At 41.8% G+C, this 16,557-nt stretch overlaps 1 protein-coding gene across 1 annotated transcript; it reads left to right on the forward strand.

Moving 5' to 3' along the window:
* Positions 1–11,637: 11,637 nt before the first annotated feature.
* Positions 11,638–12,150, forward strand: LOC138876252 (uncharacterized). The gene has a single exon (XM_070155158.1). It carries the CDS (start codon positions 11,638–11,640, stop codon positions 12,148–12,150), a length of 513 nt encoding a protein of 170 aa, XP_070011259.1.
* The last annotated feature ends 4,407 nt before the right edge of the window (positions 12,151–16,557 follow it).

Genomic DNA, 16,557 nt, shown 5'->3' on the forward strand with positions numbered 1-16,557 from the left:
TGATCACTTCAATCTTTGTTCACGTGGTAAGGGTTTGATGTTGGGTCCCGGTCGAACAGCTGCAATGCTCCGCATTTGGGCCATTCCGAGGCCCAATTCTGAAGGTCTCTTTGAATCATAGTCGGACCATTTCCCATTTGGGGCCATCATTCCTTGTGTGTTGGCTCAAGTTTCTCTTATACAATGCACTAGTTTCCCCTCATATAAGCCACCTCGACTAGTATAGATAGAACCTCTAATTACATGCAGTGTTAATTGGTCAAACTATTAACTAATCAAGGCGAGTCGTATTAAATAATACAAATAGTTATGGCCCTCTAAATGCAGTTGAATTCCCTTTCTTAGATTTGGAATTGAGGCGCGCCATGCCAGACAATAAAATGACAATTATGTGGCCCCGCTTAATTATTCCTTTTAAAATTCTTAGAATTCGAGGCGTGCAATTTAGCAAATTCCATGGCCCTCGCAAAGTTGCAAACGCGTAGTTGCTTTAGGAGCGTTGTTTTAATAATTTACCTTCCTAAACTCGGGTGCGCATTTATGTGACCCAAATCCAAATCTCAACGATGTTAAAATATGTCAAAAACTGCGGGTGCATTTATGTGACGTGGTTCGAAACGTATTTTAATAACGTTGCAATTTTCTTTGAAAAATGAATAAAAGGGGCTAAAACTAAAATTGCACATAGGTTAAAACATGTATTAAAATAAGATAATAGGCCAATTATAATAGTTGAGCAACCGTGCTAGAACCACGGAACTCGGGAATGCCTAACACCTTCTCCCGGGTTAACAGAATTCCTTACCCAGATTTTTGTGTTCGCAGACTGTAATACAAAGTCAATCTTTTCCTCGATTAGGGATTCAACCGGTGACTTGGGACACCATAAATTATCCCAAGTGGTGACTCTGAATTTTTAATAAATTAATCCCGTTTCGATTGTTACTTTAAGTTGGAAAAAACTCCCTATATACACGCTTTCCGGGGGTGTAGGAAAAAGAAGGTGTGACAGCTCTAGCGACTCTGCTGGGGAACGAACCCAGAATCTCTGGTTCAGGGTTCAGAATTCGAGCTTAGAATAATTGTTATTATTTGGCTTTATTTATTATCTGATTTTATTACATGTTTGGGCCTAATGTGCTAATTGTTGCTTTTTACCGCTTTGATATTATCTGAACTGTATATATAAACTGTCACGAAACCCCTCTCTTCTCCCTCCTGAGGAGTGCACGCTGGTCGTGACTTCTTTCTGTTAGTGTCAAATCCCAAATAGAACGAGGTTCGGACAAGTTACAAAGCCGGATGATCTTTTGATTACCGGTACGTAGCCCCCCAGCTCGAATTGTCCGCTCGGGTAAGCCAGGTCTAGAACAAATAAACCCAGGTTTTTAAACCTAGTATAACAATACCTCATGCCGGATCCCTAGTAGGAACGTTTGTTTGCATCATGTGCATTTTGACTTTGGAGACTCAACACAGGGGTTGGGCCTGTCTAGGACAGGTGCACCCGAAATAAAAAAACCATCCTGATGCATCTTACTTGCTACTTGTGCATTTATTTTGCTTCGAATTTGCATGCTGATCGGCTTTTGAATAAAAGGAGAGAATTAGAAAATAGCAGTGTGAGGGCTAAGGAAGGTAATTACCTGTTTTAAAAACCAATATCTCAAAATATACTGAAACTCTGCCGAAATTTTGAAAAACAAAAAGGGGAATTTTGTGGTTTTTAAAGAAAAGAAAAAAAGAGAAGGAATATCTTTGTGTTTTTGGAAAAGAAAAAAAAGAAGTTAGGTTTATTTTTTTTAAAAAAAAAAATGCCCGAACTACGCCAGTTTGATTCTCACCGGATGTGGGATATGTAGACAACCCCCATCGGGTCCAACTTCTTTTTTGCAAAAATAGCCCAAAAATTTTACTTTTATTTGAAAATAATTAGGGTGATGTCATTCTTGTCAGAAATAGCCGAATGTCCCTAAAAAGGGCGCCAGAAGGCTGCTTTTGCAAGAACAGCCGCCTGTGTTCATTTTTTAAGGTTTTCACTGGTTAGCCAACACAGCCTTAAAATCTTCGTCTTCGAGGTGCTGGAAGACCGTATTTGCAAAACCGGATTTTATTTTAAATGAAAAAAAAGAAGAAAAAAAAGTGTCTATTTTGTCTTTGAGTCAAATGAGTCTTGATTTTTTCTTAATCACCCTAATAAATGTGCAGAATGAGCACGAGTCCAAGTTTGCTGATAATAGTCAGGAACACGATCCTTTTGGAGTTGCATATGAGGTAGGAGGACCTGGGAAAATCGGAGCAAGATAAGGTCAATCTACATTTGGGAGGTCTCACCGGGTTGTTAAAAATCAGACCCAGAGGAGATGTCATAAAGGCTTTGGTTACGTTTTGGGACCCGGCCCATAACGTATTTCACTTCTCGGATTTTGAACTCACCCCAACCTTAGAAGAGATAGAAGGTTATATGAGAAGTACTGAAGGGATAAGACATAAGTATCTGATCGCTCCAAGAGCCGTTAACTCTCACAAATTCATGGATTTATTAAAGATAAGCAAGGGAGTCCCGTACTCCGAGTTGGAGGGTGGTTTTTCCACTCTACGTTTTATATATAAGAGGTACAGGCATGTAGGAGGGTTCAACGATCCGGAAAGCGGGGTTTGTAGCAAAGGAAACCGAACAAAATGGGATGAGCATAGGCGTTTCGCCTTCATGGTAGCTTTTTTAGGCCTTATGGTGTTTCCCCGCAAAGACGGGAATATCGATTTGTGGGTGGCTGGAGTCATCAAGGTCCTGATTACCAATGCCAAGAGCATTCTTGCCCCTATGATAGTGTCTGAGATATACCGAGCTCTCACAGCTTGTAAAGCTAGGGCAGATTTCTTCGAGGGATGCAATTTGCTATTACAGATGTGGATGATCGAGCACCTGTGTCATGCCCTCAGTATATGAGTTACGGATCCACAAAGAAAAGTGGCATTGAAGAGTTTGACACAAGGATTTCAGGGTTCAAGCTGCCAGAGGGGTTCAGAGATTGGGTATCCTGCCTTCGTTCCATTACTGCGGGACAAATAAAATGGACATTGGGTTGGCTTCCTGTTGAAGAAATTGTGTATATGCCCGCCACTGGTCCTTACTTCCTCCTAATGGGTCTGTGAGGTATCCAGCCCTACGCTCCTTACCGGGCGATAAGATAGTTGGGAAGGTGCCAGGTGATGCACCTAGATGAAGATCTTAGTGTATATGCGGTCGAGGTTAGTTCCGACGGTCAACTTCATGAAGAAACAGTTCATTCTATTTGGAACAAATGCCAGTATTTGACGATGAACACTCGAGTGCGTGACCTATCTAGAGGCAAAGTCTCACCCGCCTATCTTGCCTGGTATAGAAAGAAGAATACTGCAAGGGCTGAACCAAAAAGACCAGCCAAAAAGCCTCACATTCAGGAATTCGTTGATGCGTCGCAAGAACGATGGGCTTGGTTGGCCAAGGAGAATGAGTACATGGCCACAATAGGAAAATTGGAAAAACAAGTCAGAGAACTTCAATTCGAGAAAAGCTTGAAAGTCGCAGCGGACAAAGGAGAAAAGAAAAGGCTAGCCAAAGTAAATGAGGCCCTTCGAGCCCAAATTCAGAAAATAAAAATAGCGGCAGAAAACCCCGCCCGAAGTACCAAAGATAAAAAATCATAAATAACCTGAGGCAGAAAGTGAGTGACTATAGTTTTGATTTGAACAAAGCCGAAAGTGAACTAGCCAGGGTTCAAAAGTAATTAGCTAAAAACGCAAAAGAACAAGCATGCCTGGTTAAGTAGTTGAAAGAAAAGTACGACAATGCGGTTGCAGGGTTAAAAACGAAGGTCATTACCGCGGAAAACAGAATGATCAAACAGGCGAAAGATTTCAAGGCTGAAAGAGAATATTGTTATAAAGCATTGGCACAATTAGAAATAGATTTGTAACAACTTTAGGAGCAAAATCATATGGCCGAGCAAACTTTGGTAGCCAGGGCCCAGCAGATCGGGCGTTTGTTACAAGAAAAAGGTGTCATAAGAGAGAGAATTAGAAACATCGCCGATTACATTGTTATGAAGTGCCAAGTCTTTGAGGATATGACTCGCACCACCTTCTTCGCGGCAGTGATGACATTTGTTAAACAGATAATGAGTGACTTGTATCGACTTCAAAGGGATCTTTCATATAGGCCCGCGGCGAGACCGAATGATGTCCCACGGGCACCAGGAGCATTGTTGTGTTCATGGTTTTTCATTTGACTTTGTATTTCCTTTTCCGTTAGAGTCTAGTTGTTTTTAGTCTGTATTGTCTTCAAGTCTGTATTTTCTTTTGAGTATGATGGTTTATATTCGGAGTCTGTATTTCGTATTTGCATCAGAGTCTGTTAGTTTCTTTTGGAATTTGTTAGTTTTGAGTCTTTGTAATCAAAGCATTTGCTTTTTATGAAACTGAAAATCCCAAAATATTTTACTATTTACTTTCACACTTATCTCCCAGAACTACGCTCGGTCTGATTCATGCAGGGTCATGATACGTAGTAAATCTCCATAGGATTCGACCATAACCAAAAGAAAAGGAGAGGAAAAATAAGAGAGAAAAGAAAAGAAAAGAGAGAAAAAATAAGTAAACCAAGAGAAAGAAGCAATAGCAAAACAAGAGGGAAATGAGAGGATAAAAACAAAGAGAAAGCAAGGGCAAGAGTGAAAAGACGAAAAGAAAAAAAAGAAGGAAAAGAAAAGTCGGGATGATGCAAGCATCCGATCAAATGCATAATAGAAACGGTTAACTGCTTAGGTGCATTCATGCCCCAAAATGTGCGGTTACCAATCTGTTAAAGCCCTAAGCGCTAACAAGGTTGTTGTTGATATATTGAGTCAAGACAGGTGGATAGTTGATTGGCATTCTGGAAACTCACTCCTATAACACCCGATCAAAAGACAAGCTGAACATGGCCAACCAAGAACCGAAGACAAGTATTGTTGATCCGTCAAAAGAGGCGGAAGAATTGGATATTAATGCGATGAAGGAAGAAATGTATAAGTTAAAGCAGCAAATGGCTGAAATGTACTAGGCCTGGGCAAAGGGTCATCCACCACCGGTTTATCCCGCTAACACTACGTATATCCCACCATCGGCCCAGCCTCAGGAGCCTCCCACTGTGAACTCATCTCCAGCCTTTCCCCTCTACCAACAATGCTATGGCACCACTTCCCATACTTCTCAAGCTCCACCACCCAAACAAGTCTCATACCCTCCTCCACCAGTCACTCCCGTTTTTCTGGCACCTCCACCTGCTGCATTACATCGATCTTCCAGTGAACCTCTGTTCCAAACTCACGACAACCAGTATTATCCCCATGAACCCACCTTCAAAGTTCCGGAACCGTACTCTTACACCCCTCATCTTGATCTCCCAGCAGAGACCGAAAAGCCACCCAAAATTCCCGAACATGAGGATATGATCAGAATGGTCAAAAGCTTGGAACAATCGTTTAGAGATATGAGGGGGTTGGGAGGTCAAGTAAGTGTGGTCTATAAGGATTTATGTCTATTCCCAGATGTTCAGTTACCAGCAGGGTTCAAGATGCTTAAGTTTGACCTGTACGACGGGCATGGTGACTAGTAGCACACTTAAAAGGATTTTGCAGCAAGATGAGAGGGGCAGGCGGAAGAGATGAATTATTGATGGCATATTTCAGCCAAAGTCTGAGCGGATCGGCATTAGAATGGTATACCAGACAAAATCACAATAGGTGGTACACATGGGACTATTTGTCCCAAGCCTTCGCCTATCATTTTTAGTACAATCTTGAAATTATCCCAGACCGTCTGTCATTGACAAAGATTGAGAAAAAGCCTGGTGAGAGTTTCAGGGAATATGGATTCCGTTGGAGGGAGTAAGCAGCGAGGGTTGACCCTCCGATGAAAGAAAGCGAGATGGTTGATTATTTCTTACAAGCCTTGGAGCCCACTTATTTTGGTCATTTGGTGTCAGTAGTGGGCAAGTACTTTAATGAGGCTGTAAAAATGGAAGGCATGGTAGAAGAGGAACTCAAGTCTAATAAAATTATGAGCTAATCAGCAATTAAAGCAACCACCCAGGCCATCCAAAATGGTACTGGGGGTGTACTCGGGAAGAAGAAGAAAGAGGATGTTGCGACAATTGAGTTGGGAGCTTGGGTCGGATCCAGTAACCTTCCGTGTTACTACACCCCGCCTCGACCCTATCACCAAACTTACCCCCACACTCCATATAGCCTACCACAACACTACTACCCACCGCCAGATCCCTATTTTTCCGTCCATCACGCACAAACCTATACCCAACCTCCTGCTCATGCACAATGGCATGCGCCAGCTCCACAAAATCCATACCCAGCTCCATAAAATACCTATCCACCCCCAAGAGCCTATAGAAATCCCCCTGGAAGAGGTTTTCGGCCAAATCAAGCCTTTAAGAATGAGAGGTTGCAGAAGCAGAAGACTTTCACTCCATTGGGTGAATCATATACTAGTCTATTCCACAGATTGAGACAGTTGGGTATGTTGAATCCGATCGAGGCTAAACTGCCAAATCCCCCTCCAAGAAATCTTGACCGCTCGGTGAGTTGTGAGTATTGTTCAGGGGCCCCGGGTCATGACACAGAGAAATGTTGGAAATTGAAAACAGCTATTCAAAAGCTCATTGATACTAATCGGATTGAGGTCCAAGCCCTGGAGGCACCCAATATCAACCAGAACCCATTGTCGGCCCATCATGAGACCAATATGATTGAGATAGTGCATAAGGGAGAGGATCCTAAGAAGCCTTCGCAAACTGTCATGATGATTCGGGCTAGTGAAGCCAAGCCGTTTGAAAAGTCAACAAGTGAGAAGTCTGTGATCAAGTTGAACGGGGAAAATAATGAACCATCTGTGAGGGTCAAGAAGGGGTCCTCAAGTGACGTTGCAGGAAAACATGAAAGAGCAAAAGTGGTTGTACCAGGAGTGATAAACAAGCATTTGGTACTTGTGAAGGGTGCCTGCACAGATCCTGTCATTATCTAATCGGTAACTCAATTACCGATATTCAATAGCAAGGCAGTCCCATGGAATTATGAACGAGTGATAGTGACTTACAAGGGGAAAGAAGTTAAAGAAGAAGTGTGTGAGACCCATGGATTGACTCGATCAGGGAGATGCTTTGCCCCTGAAGAGTTGAGAAAAGCTAAGACCTCTAGAGATAACCCAACGTTGGTGAAGAAAGCTGTGACCGAGGAAGAAGTAGAGGAATTCCTAAGAAGGATGAAAGTGCAGGACTATTCCATTGTGGAGCAGTTAAGGAAGACACCGGCTCAGATCTCGCTATTGTCATTATTGATCCATTCAGACGAGCACCGTCGGGCTTTGATGAAGATCTTGAATGAGGCCCACGTTCCTGACAAAATCTCAATAAACCACTTGGAAAAGATAGCTAACAAGATATTTGAGGTAAACAGAGTCACTTTTTTGATGATGAGTTGCCCGTGGAGGGTACTGAGCACAATAGAGCCCTCTACCTGATGGTGAAATGCGAAGATTCCGTGGTTACTCGGGTACTGGTCAATAATCGTTCCAGCGCGAATATTTGCCACCTCTCCACTCTGAACAAGCTGAAGGTGGATGATGAAAGAATTCACAAGAACAGTATCTGCATTCGAGGATTCGACGGTGGAGGAAAAGATTCAGTCAGAGACATAGTGCTTGAGCTCACAATAGGGCTAGTTGAATTTACTATGGAATTCCAGGTGCTCGATGTGGCTGTTTCTTACAATCTGCTGCTAGGACGACCCTGGATTCATGCTGCCAAAGTGGTCCCGTCTACTCTGTATCAAATGGTCAAGTTTGAATGGGATCGACAGGAAATTGTTGTGCACGGCGAAGATAATTTGTGTGTTCCCAATGATGCCATTTTTCCGCTCATAGAGGTTGAAGATGACAAGGGACCATGGGTTTATCAGGTTTTTGACATGGTATCGGTAGATAAAATTCTAGAAGGGAAGTGCGTGCCAACTCCAAGGGTAGCTTCCGCATCAGTCATGGTAGCCGTTGAAATATTGAAAAATGGTTTTGTACCGGGCAAGGGTTTGGGTGCATCTCTGCAAGGTATTGTACAAACGGTTTCTCTTCCTAAAAACTTGGATACATTTGGTCTGGGGTTCAAGCCCACAGTCGTAGACGTGAGAAGAGCCAGAAAAATGAAACAGAGAGCATGGGCTTTTCCAAAGCTAGTCCCGCGTCTTTCCAGATCATTTGTCAGGCTTGGTACCAGAAAGCGCCCAGTGACGACAGTTCCCAGTTCGGTGGTTGATATGGATGGAGATTTGATGGAAAAGTTCGAGAGGATATTTGACGAAGTGAACATGTTGGAGGCTGGAGAGGGTTTGAGTGAGGCGGATATGCAATTTGTTGGGCCCAATGCAAAGAGTAACAATTGGGAAGCTACTCCTCTCCCCCACCCGGAAGGAGTTTTGGTAGTTAGCTTTGATTTTCTTTCAGTTTATCTGGATTATTCCAGGGTTGTAATCAGATTTTATGTTCCGTACGCTTGGATGTATAAACCTTGTTATCCTTAATTTCAATGAAATGCAATTTCCCTTTTTCTTCCTTCCTGATAGTTTTATTTTTGTTTTTCTTTTCTTCCTTGTACAGTTCTTTTTATGCTGGCTTCAATGATATGACATGCATGAGGAATCTCCGGCCCAGTCTTAAAAGCCAATCTAATTCTGAAATAGTAATTCAAGAAATAGAATGTGATGTTGAATCGGAATATGATGAGGATGAAGCCTTTGAAGAGATTAGTAAAGAACTAAGCCATTTTGAAGAAAAACCCAAGCCTAACCTGAGTGATACAGAAGCAGTCAATTTAGGGGACCAAGATAATATCCGAGAAACTAAGATAAGTGTTCATATGGAACCACAAATGAGGGAAGAGATAATCAAAGCATTGTTTGAATTCAAAGATATTTTCGCATGGTCCTATGACGACATGCCAGGTCTAAGCACTGACTTGGTGGTTCACGAATTGCCCACTGACCCGGCATGCCCCCTATCAAGCAGAAGCTGAGGAAATTTAAAACTGATATGAGCGTGAAGATTAAGGAAGAGGTCACCAAACAGTTTGAGGCCAAAGTCATTCGGGTCACCCGGTATCCCATCTAGTTAGCCAATGTTGTACCTGTGCCGAAGAAGGATGTCAAGACCAGGGTATGTGTTGATTATCGAGATCTCAACAAGGCAAGTCCCAAGGATAACTTCCCATTGCCTAACATCCATATATTAATCGATAATTGTGCCAAACATGAGATTGGTTCTTTTGTGGATTGTTATGCGGGCTATTCAGATCTTAATATATGAGGAGGACGCAGAAAAGACGGCGTTCATCATGCCATGGGGAACGTACTGCTATCGAGTTATGCCATTTGGTTTGAAAAATGCTGGGGCAACCTACATGAAGGCAATGATGACTATATTCCACGACATGATACACAGGGAGATTGAGGTTTATGTGGATGATGTGATTATAAAGTCTAGAAAGCAGTCTGACCATGTCAGAGATCTGAGAAAGTTTTTCCTAAGGCTTCGCAGATACAATCTCAAGCTTAATCCTTCAAAATGCGCATTCGGTGTCCCGTCTGGAAAGTTGTTGGGATTCATAGTCAGCCGCCGAGGTATTGAATTAGACCCGTCAAAGATCAAAGCTATCCAGGAACTGCCACCCCCAAAGAACAAGACCGAGGTGATAAGTCTGTTGGGGAGATTGAATTACATCAGCCGGTGTATTGCTCAGCTCACAACAACTTATGAGCCCATCTTCAAACTGTTAAAGAAAGATGTTGCGGTTAAGTGGACAGATGAATGTCAGGAAGCATTTGATAAGATAAAGGGGTACTTGTCAAACCCACCTATGTTGGTCCCGCCAGAACCAGGGAGACCTTTAATTCTGTATTTGACGGTCTTGGACAATTTATTTGGATGTGTGTTGGGACAGCATGACATCACCGGCAGGAAGTAGCAGGCCATATATTATCTTAGTAATAAATTCATATCTTACGAGGTTAAGTACACTCCTCTTGAGAGGACGTGTTACGCCCTAACTTGGGTAGCCCAGAAGCTGAAACATTATTTGTCATCTTATACTACTTACCTCATCTCTCGCTTGGATCCGTTGAAGTATATCTTCCAGAAGCCTATGCCCATGGGAAGGCTCGTAAAGTGGCAGATTTTGCTCACAGAATTTGACATTGTCTACGTGACTCGGACTGTGATGAAAGCACAAGCGTTGGCCGACTATTTGGCTGAGAATCCTATGGATGAAGAATACGAACCTTTGAAGACTTACTTCCCTGATGAAGAGGTAATGCACATTGATGAGTTGGAATAGATTGAAAGGCCAGGATGGAAACTTTTCTTTGATGGGGTTGCTAACATGAAAGGCATTGGGATAGGAGCGGTACTTGTTTCTGAAACAGGGCATCACTACACTGTTACGACTCAGCTTCGGTTCTATTATACTAATAACATGGCTGAGTACGAGTCATGCATTTTGGATTTGAGGATGGTTGTGGATATAGGTATCCAGGAAGTCTTGGTCTTGGGTGACTCGGACCTTCTGGTGCACCGGATTCAAGGAAAGTGGGAAACTCGGGATCTAAAACTCATACCGTATCGACAATGTTTACATGATCTTTGTCAGCGGTTCCAATCAATAGAGTTCAGGCATATTTCGAGGATTCATAATGAGGTCGCTGATGCTTTGGCTACTCTGGCATCAATGTTACATCACCCAGATAAGGCCTATGTGGACCCTTTGCATATTCAAGTCCACGATCAACATGCTTATTGTAATGTGGTGGAAGAAGAGCTCGATGGGGAGCCTTGGTTTCATGATATCAAGGAGTACATCAGGATGGGAGTGTATCTAGTACAAGCCACAAGTGATCAAAAGAGAACAATTAGGCGGTTGGCAAGCGGGTTTTTCTTCAGCGGAGGGGTTCTGTACAAAAGGACTCCAGATCTTGGACTGCTGAGATGCATAGATGCTAGGCGGGCTACAACTATTATGACCGAAGTGCATTCTGGAGTCTGCGAACCGCATATGAGTGGGTATGTGTTGGCAAAGAAGATTTTCCGAGCGGGTTATTATTGGCTCACTATGGAGCGAGATTGTATCAGTTTCGTGCGTAAATGTCATCAGTGCATGGAGATTTGATTCATTCTCCACCATCTGAATTACATACATTGTCTGCACCATGGCCTTTTGTTGCTTGGGGAATGGATGTCATTGGACCAATCGAGCCAGCAGCGTCCAACGGGCACAGGTTTATTCTGGTGGCCATTGATTATTTCACCAAGTGGATTGAGGCTAAAACATTCAAGGTTGTAACCAAGAAGGCAGTAGTTGATCTTGTGCATGCAAATATCATTTGCTGATTCGGGATACCGATGGTAATCATCACAGATAACGGTGCTAATCTCAACAGTCATTTGATGAAAGAGGTATGTCAATAGTTTAAGATTGCGCATCGCAATTCTACCCCATATCGTCCCAAGGAGAATGGAGTAGTCGAGGCAGCTAACAAGAACATAAAGAAGATACTTCGAAAAATGGTGGAGGGTTCTAGGCAGTGGCATGAAAAGCTGCCGTTTTCATTACTGGGTTATCGCACTATTGTCCGTACTTCAGTGGGGGCGACTCCCTATTTGTTGGTGTATGGCATCGAAGCAGTGATACCCGCAGAAGTGGAAATTCCATCCCTTCGAATTGTCGCGGAGGCTGAGGTCGATGATGATGAGTGGTTCAAAACCCGCTTGGAACAATTGAGTTTGATCGACAAGAAAATATTGGCAGCAGTGTGTCATGGCCTACTATATCAACAAAGAATGGCAAGAGCATATAATAAGAAGGTGCATCCACGGAAGTTTGAAGTAGGTCAGCAAGTGTTAAGACGTATCCTTCCACATCAGGTTGAAGCAAAATGCAAGTTTTCCCCAAACTGGCAGGAGCTGTTTATTGTAACTAGAGTGTTGTCCAATGGTGCATTGTATTTGACAGATGTAGAAGGCAAGTGTGTAGAAATAGCTACCAACTCTGATGCAGTCAAAAGATACTATGTATGATTCTCTTTGGTTAATTTATATTTGTTTGTACTTGGCATATCTTTGAAGATTTGGAATGACGAAGGCATTTTGTATTGCTATCTAAAACACTTTATCCTTTGTTACCCCCTTTGAGCCTTATTTATTTTCTTTCATACCCCTCTTTCGGAATCAGTAGCGAATATCAGAAACACAAGCGTGAAAGATGAGTAAAGGAAGAAGAAAAAGAGAAAGAAAAGAAAAGAATGAAAAGAGAAAGAAAAGAATGAAAAGAAAAAAGAAGAAAAAAAAAAGAAAAAAAGAAAAAAAGAAGAAGAAGAAAAACAATAAAAGAGAAAAAGAAAGCAAAAGAGAAAGAAAAGAAAGAGAAAAGAGAAAATCACAACAACAAAGTAATTTCTATGATATGAACTACGTTCGACCTGATTCCTTTTAAGGATACGTAGGCAGCCTAATAGTTCGGTCCCATCAAAATAAAAATCCAAATCTCCAAACAAGAAACTGGGGCAGAAGTTGCGGTTGTTGTAAGAAATCTGATTCCGAAAGTTGTAATTTTGAACCAATTCGAATTGGTTTGAGCCTTTTATACCCTTTATTTATAACCCCATCCAAAAGCCCACTTTACGGTCCAAAGAAAGACCTTCCAATCAGTCTTCGAGAAATGCCAAGTCGAGCAGGTGGAGGTGATTCATATCAGGGGCAACACTCTAGTCCAAACAGGAAAAAGAAATCAAAAATGAGAGAGTCTTATTGGTGAAAACCCTCACGGGCACCATAAGGTGACGAGAGCTGAGAGAAATAAAAATGAGAGAATCTTACTGGTGAAAATCCTCATAGACACCATAAAGCGATGGGAGCTGAGAGAAATCAAAAATGAGAGAGTCTTATTGGTGAAAACCCTCACGGGCACCGTAAGGTGAAAGTGAGTTGAGAGATGAACAAATGAGAGAGGCTTGTTGGTGAAAACCCTTCAGGGCACCGCAGGTTGAACAAGGTCAAGGTTTTGGTAAAGAAATCAGGTTATGGAAACTTTGAGGCAGCAAAGTATGGCAACTGAAGTTGATTGGTTGGACAGATTGGGCAGATTAATCCAAAATGCATGTTATGATCATTGGTGCCAGCTGTTCCACTCAGATAAGTCTCTTTTCTTTTTCCCCTTCAGATAGTCTTCCAGTTTTGGATTTTCTTATCCTTAACTATGAAAGTCATTGCATTTCATTTCTTTTAGGTTCATTTCTCTAAGATGTTCCCAATGTTAGTTTTGTTTAAGCAAATAAGAAGGAATTTCAAAGCTCACTACCAGCTTCAAGATTGCAAGCACAATGCGGCCAGAGCATACCAAAGATAGCATGATGTAAAGTGGGATAAAGTTTGCATGTTCGAGATAAGATTCAATTAAGAGTTTCCAGGACCCTCATGAATAATGGGACTTAGCTTTAAGATTCCAATTAGATACCAACATTTAGCGTAACCTCTGCTGTAGGGTAGTATAATTCAACCGTAAAATTTGTCACTCTTAAGATAATACTTGATGTTTGACTTTCAGGACCCTCTGGATAATGGGATGTAGTTGTAAGACCTTCTTAGATAACAAGATTTAGCAGGAGTCACACCTTTAGAAGTTATAATTTAGATTTTTAAGGCCATCATTTGGCTAGGAGTTTTCAGGACTCTCCTAGATAATGGGACCTAGCTTTCAAATTCTTAGTAATACTTGATAACATGATGTAGTTTACACTCACATCTGTGCCCAAACACCAAACTGGGGTGGAAAGTTTTCTTTGTTTTGTCTATTTTGTTGAAGTTAGGAGCTCGCCTGGAGAGCAGGGAACACATTTCAAGTCATGCAGTCAGGAGCCCGCCTGGAGAGCAGAGAATACATTTCAAGTCATGCAGTCAGGAGCCCACCTGGAGAGCAGGGAGTACATTCAAGTTTAGCAGTCAAGAGCCCGCCTGAAGAGTATGGAATACATTTCAAGTCAGCAGTCAGGAGCCCGCCTGAAAAGCAGGGAAAACATTTCAAGTCATGCAGTCAGGAGCCCGCCTGGAGAGCAGGGAATACATTCAAGTTTAGCAGTCAGGAGCCCGCCTGAAGAGCAGAGAAACATTTTAAGTCAGCAATCAGGAGCCCGCCTGGAGAGCAGGGAATACATTTCAAGTCAGCAGTCAGGAGCCCGCCTGAAGAGCAGGGAATACATTTCAAGTCAGCAATTAGGAGCCCGCCTGGAGAACAAGGGAGTACAATTCAGTTTTAGCTTTCAAGTTCTTATTGATATTTGGTAGTGTGATCCGTTTTGCACTTACATGTGTGCCCAACCGCCAAACTGGGGCAAAAAAGTTTCTTTGTTTTTTGTCTATTTCATTGAAGTCAGGAGTCCGCCTGGAGAGCAGGGAATACATTTCAAGTTCAGCAATCAGGAGCCCGCCTGGAGAGCAGGGAATACATTCAGGTTCAGCAGTCAAGCGTCCACCTGGAGAAAAGAAAAAACATCTCAAAGTGTAGTTGGCAGTCATGTATCCACCTGGAGAAATGGAAAACATCTCAGATTACAATTCAAAGCGGCAACAAAAAGATTCCACCGGGAGAATAAGAGTCAACAAGGCAACAAAAACCGCAAGAGCAATTTTGAAGATAGATAGGATTTTTTAATGTATAGATCACAGTCTAGTCTAGCTTCGTTTTATTTTATCTTGGTGTAATAAAGGGATGCAGTAAGTAGTAGCAGCAGCTGCAGCAACAGTGAAACCACAGTTTCATGGTAGTCCCAGCTATAAAAACTTCCCAAACTACACTAACCTGATTCCTTTATAGCCAAGGATATGTAGGCAACCTCAGAAGCAGGGCGCAGTCAAATCTTTCAAAAATGCTTCCCACTAAGTATTCAAACGGGCAAAAATCGCTCGTATCCGCTCACTTTATCTTTGCACGAAAACTTTCGTGTTTCCGGGCAAAGAGGGACAGCTGTGAGCACGTGATTTTTGCCCTATATGAATTACTCCCATAAATTCAACACAAAATAATTTCTTTCAGTAGTTGCAATTTTGTGGATTTTCGTGGCATTTTGTGTTAAATGTTTGCATTTGTCTGTGCATTTTATTTTTTGTTTAATTAATGAAAAATACAAAAATATGTTGCATTTACAATTAGGATCTAATTTTGCGTTCTTGAATTAATTAGTAATTTAGTGTTTTATAAAAATGGAAAAAATCAAAAAAATAATAAAATAGTTTATTTTGCACTTTTAATTTTAATTTTTGAATTTTGGTAGTTTTTCTTTGAATTTGATTTTTAATTATTTGTGGTAATTGTTATTTAGAGTTAATTAATGTAAAAGGATAATTTTATTAGTGATTAATTTAGGATCATTTTTAATTTTAATTTAAAAAAAAGAAATTAAAAGAAAATTGAAAAAAGAAAAACAAGTAAAGTAAAAATAGAGGCTGAATTTGGGCGAAATCTGTGTCAGCCCAACCAGATTTCCCCTTCTTTTGCCTGAAATACCCACCGACCCAGCCCAATACCCGGCCCCAAACCCGGTCCGGCCAGTCAATAAATCAAACGACGCCGTTTTGGATTGTGGAATCTGAGCCGTCGATCTCCCCTTGATCAAACGGCTCAGAACTGAAGCTTATTGAGTATATTAGTGTCCAAACGCACCCCTACCCCCTCTCATCGTCCCCACACACTCAAAGAACCCTTCACCGCCTCCGCCGTGAGTCGCCTGCCGGAAATCGCCTCCGCCAACGGCGTTTCTCCAGTTGACCCTATTTTTACACCATCGATTCTTCTCCCTCTCCTCTTTCCAAATCTCTAAATCCCCATTCTCGAATCCCAGCCCAGCCTCTCGAATCTTGAATTGAAAGGAATGACTGAAAACCTAACTCATCCAATCACTACTAAATTAACACCCTAAAACCCCCTTCCTCCCCTCATTCCAAATATCCACTTCACTTCTCTCGAATCACCCTGGAAGTCCTAGAATCTTGATTTGAAGAGACAACCCTAAAATCACAAGTCCAAATCAGCGTGCCTATTTGAAGATTCAGGATCGTAATAGACGATAATCGTGTGTTTTTGCATAAAAACACATGGTTAGGGTCTATTCCGGTCAAAAAATCGAAAGATCCGTCGAGGTTTTTTTTCAAGTCTGCATTTGATGAGTTTAGGTATGGTTCCGTTTTCTTTTTTTCCTTTTTAATGCATCATTGCTCTTCTTTTCCGACTTTTTTAGTTGCATGTGATGTTCTGTTTCCCCCCTTTCTTTGTCTTTCTGTTCTTGACTAGGAAGTTGCTAGGAATTCTCCGCTTTTGGGTTTCAGTTTTATGGTTATATTAGTGTTCGTTTAGTTGGCTGGATTTTTAGTTATATTTAGGTATGGATTTTCTGGTTTTCTGTTGTCCTTGTTTCCTTCAGTTAATCATGAACA

The sequence above is a fragment of the Nicotiana sylvestris genome, chromosome 8 (assembly GCF_000393655.2).
Source record: "Nicotiana sylvestris chromosome 8, ASM39365v2, whole genome shotgun sequence".
NCBI lineage: Eukaryota > Viridiplantae > Streptophyta > Magnoliopsida > Solanales > Solanaceae > Nicotiana > Nicotiana sylvestris.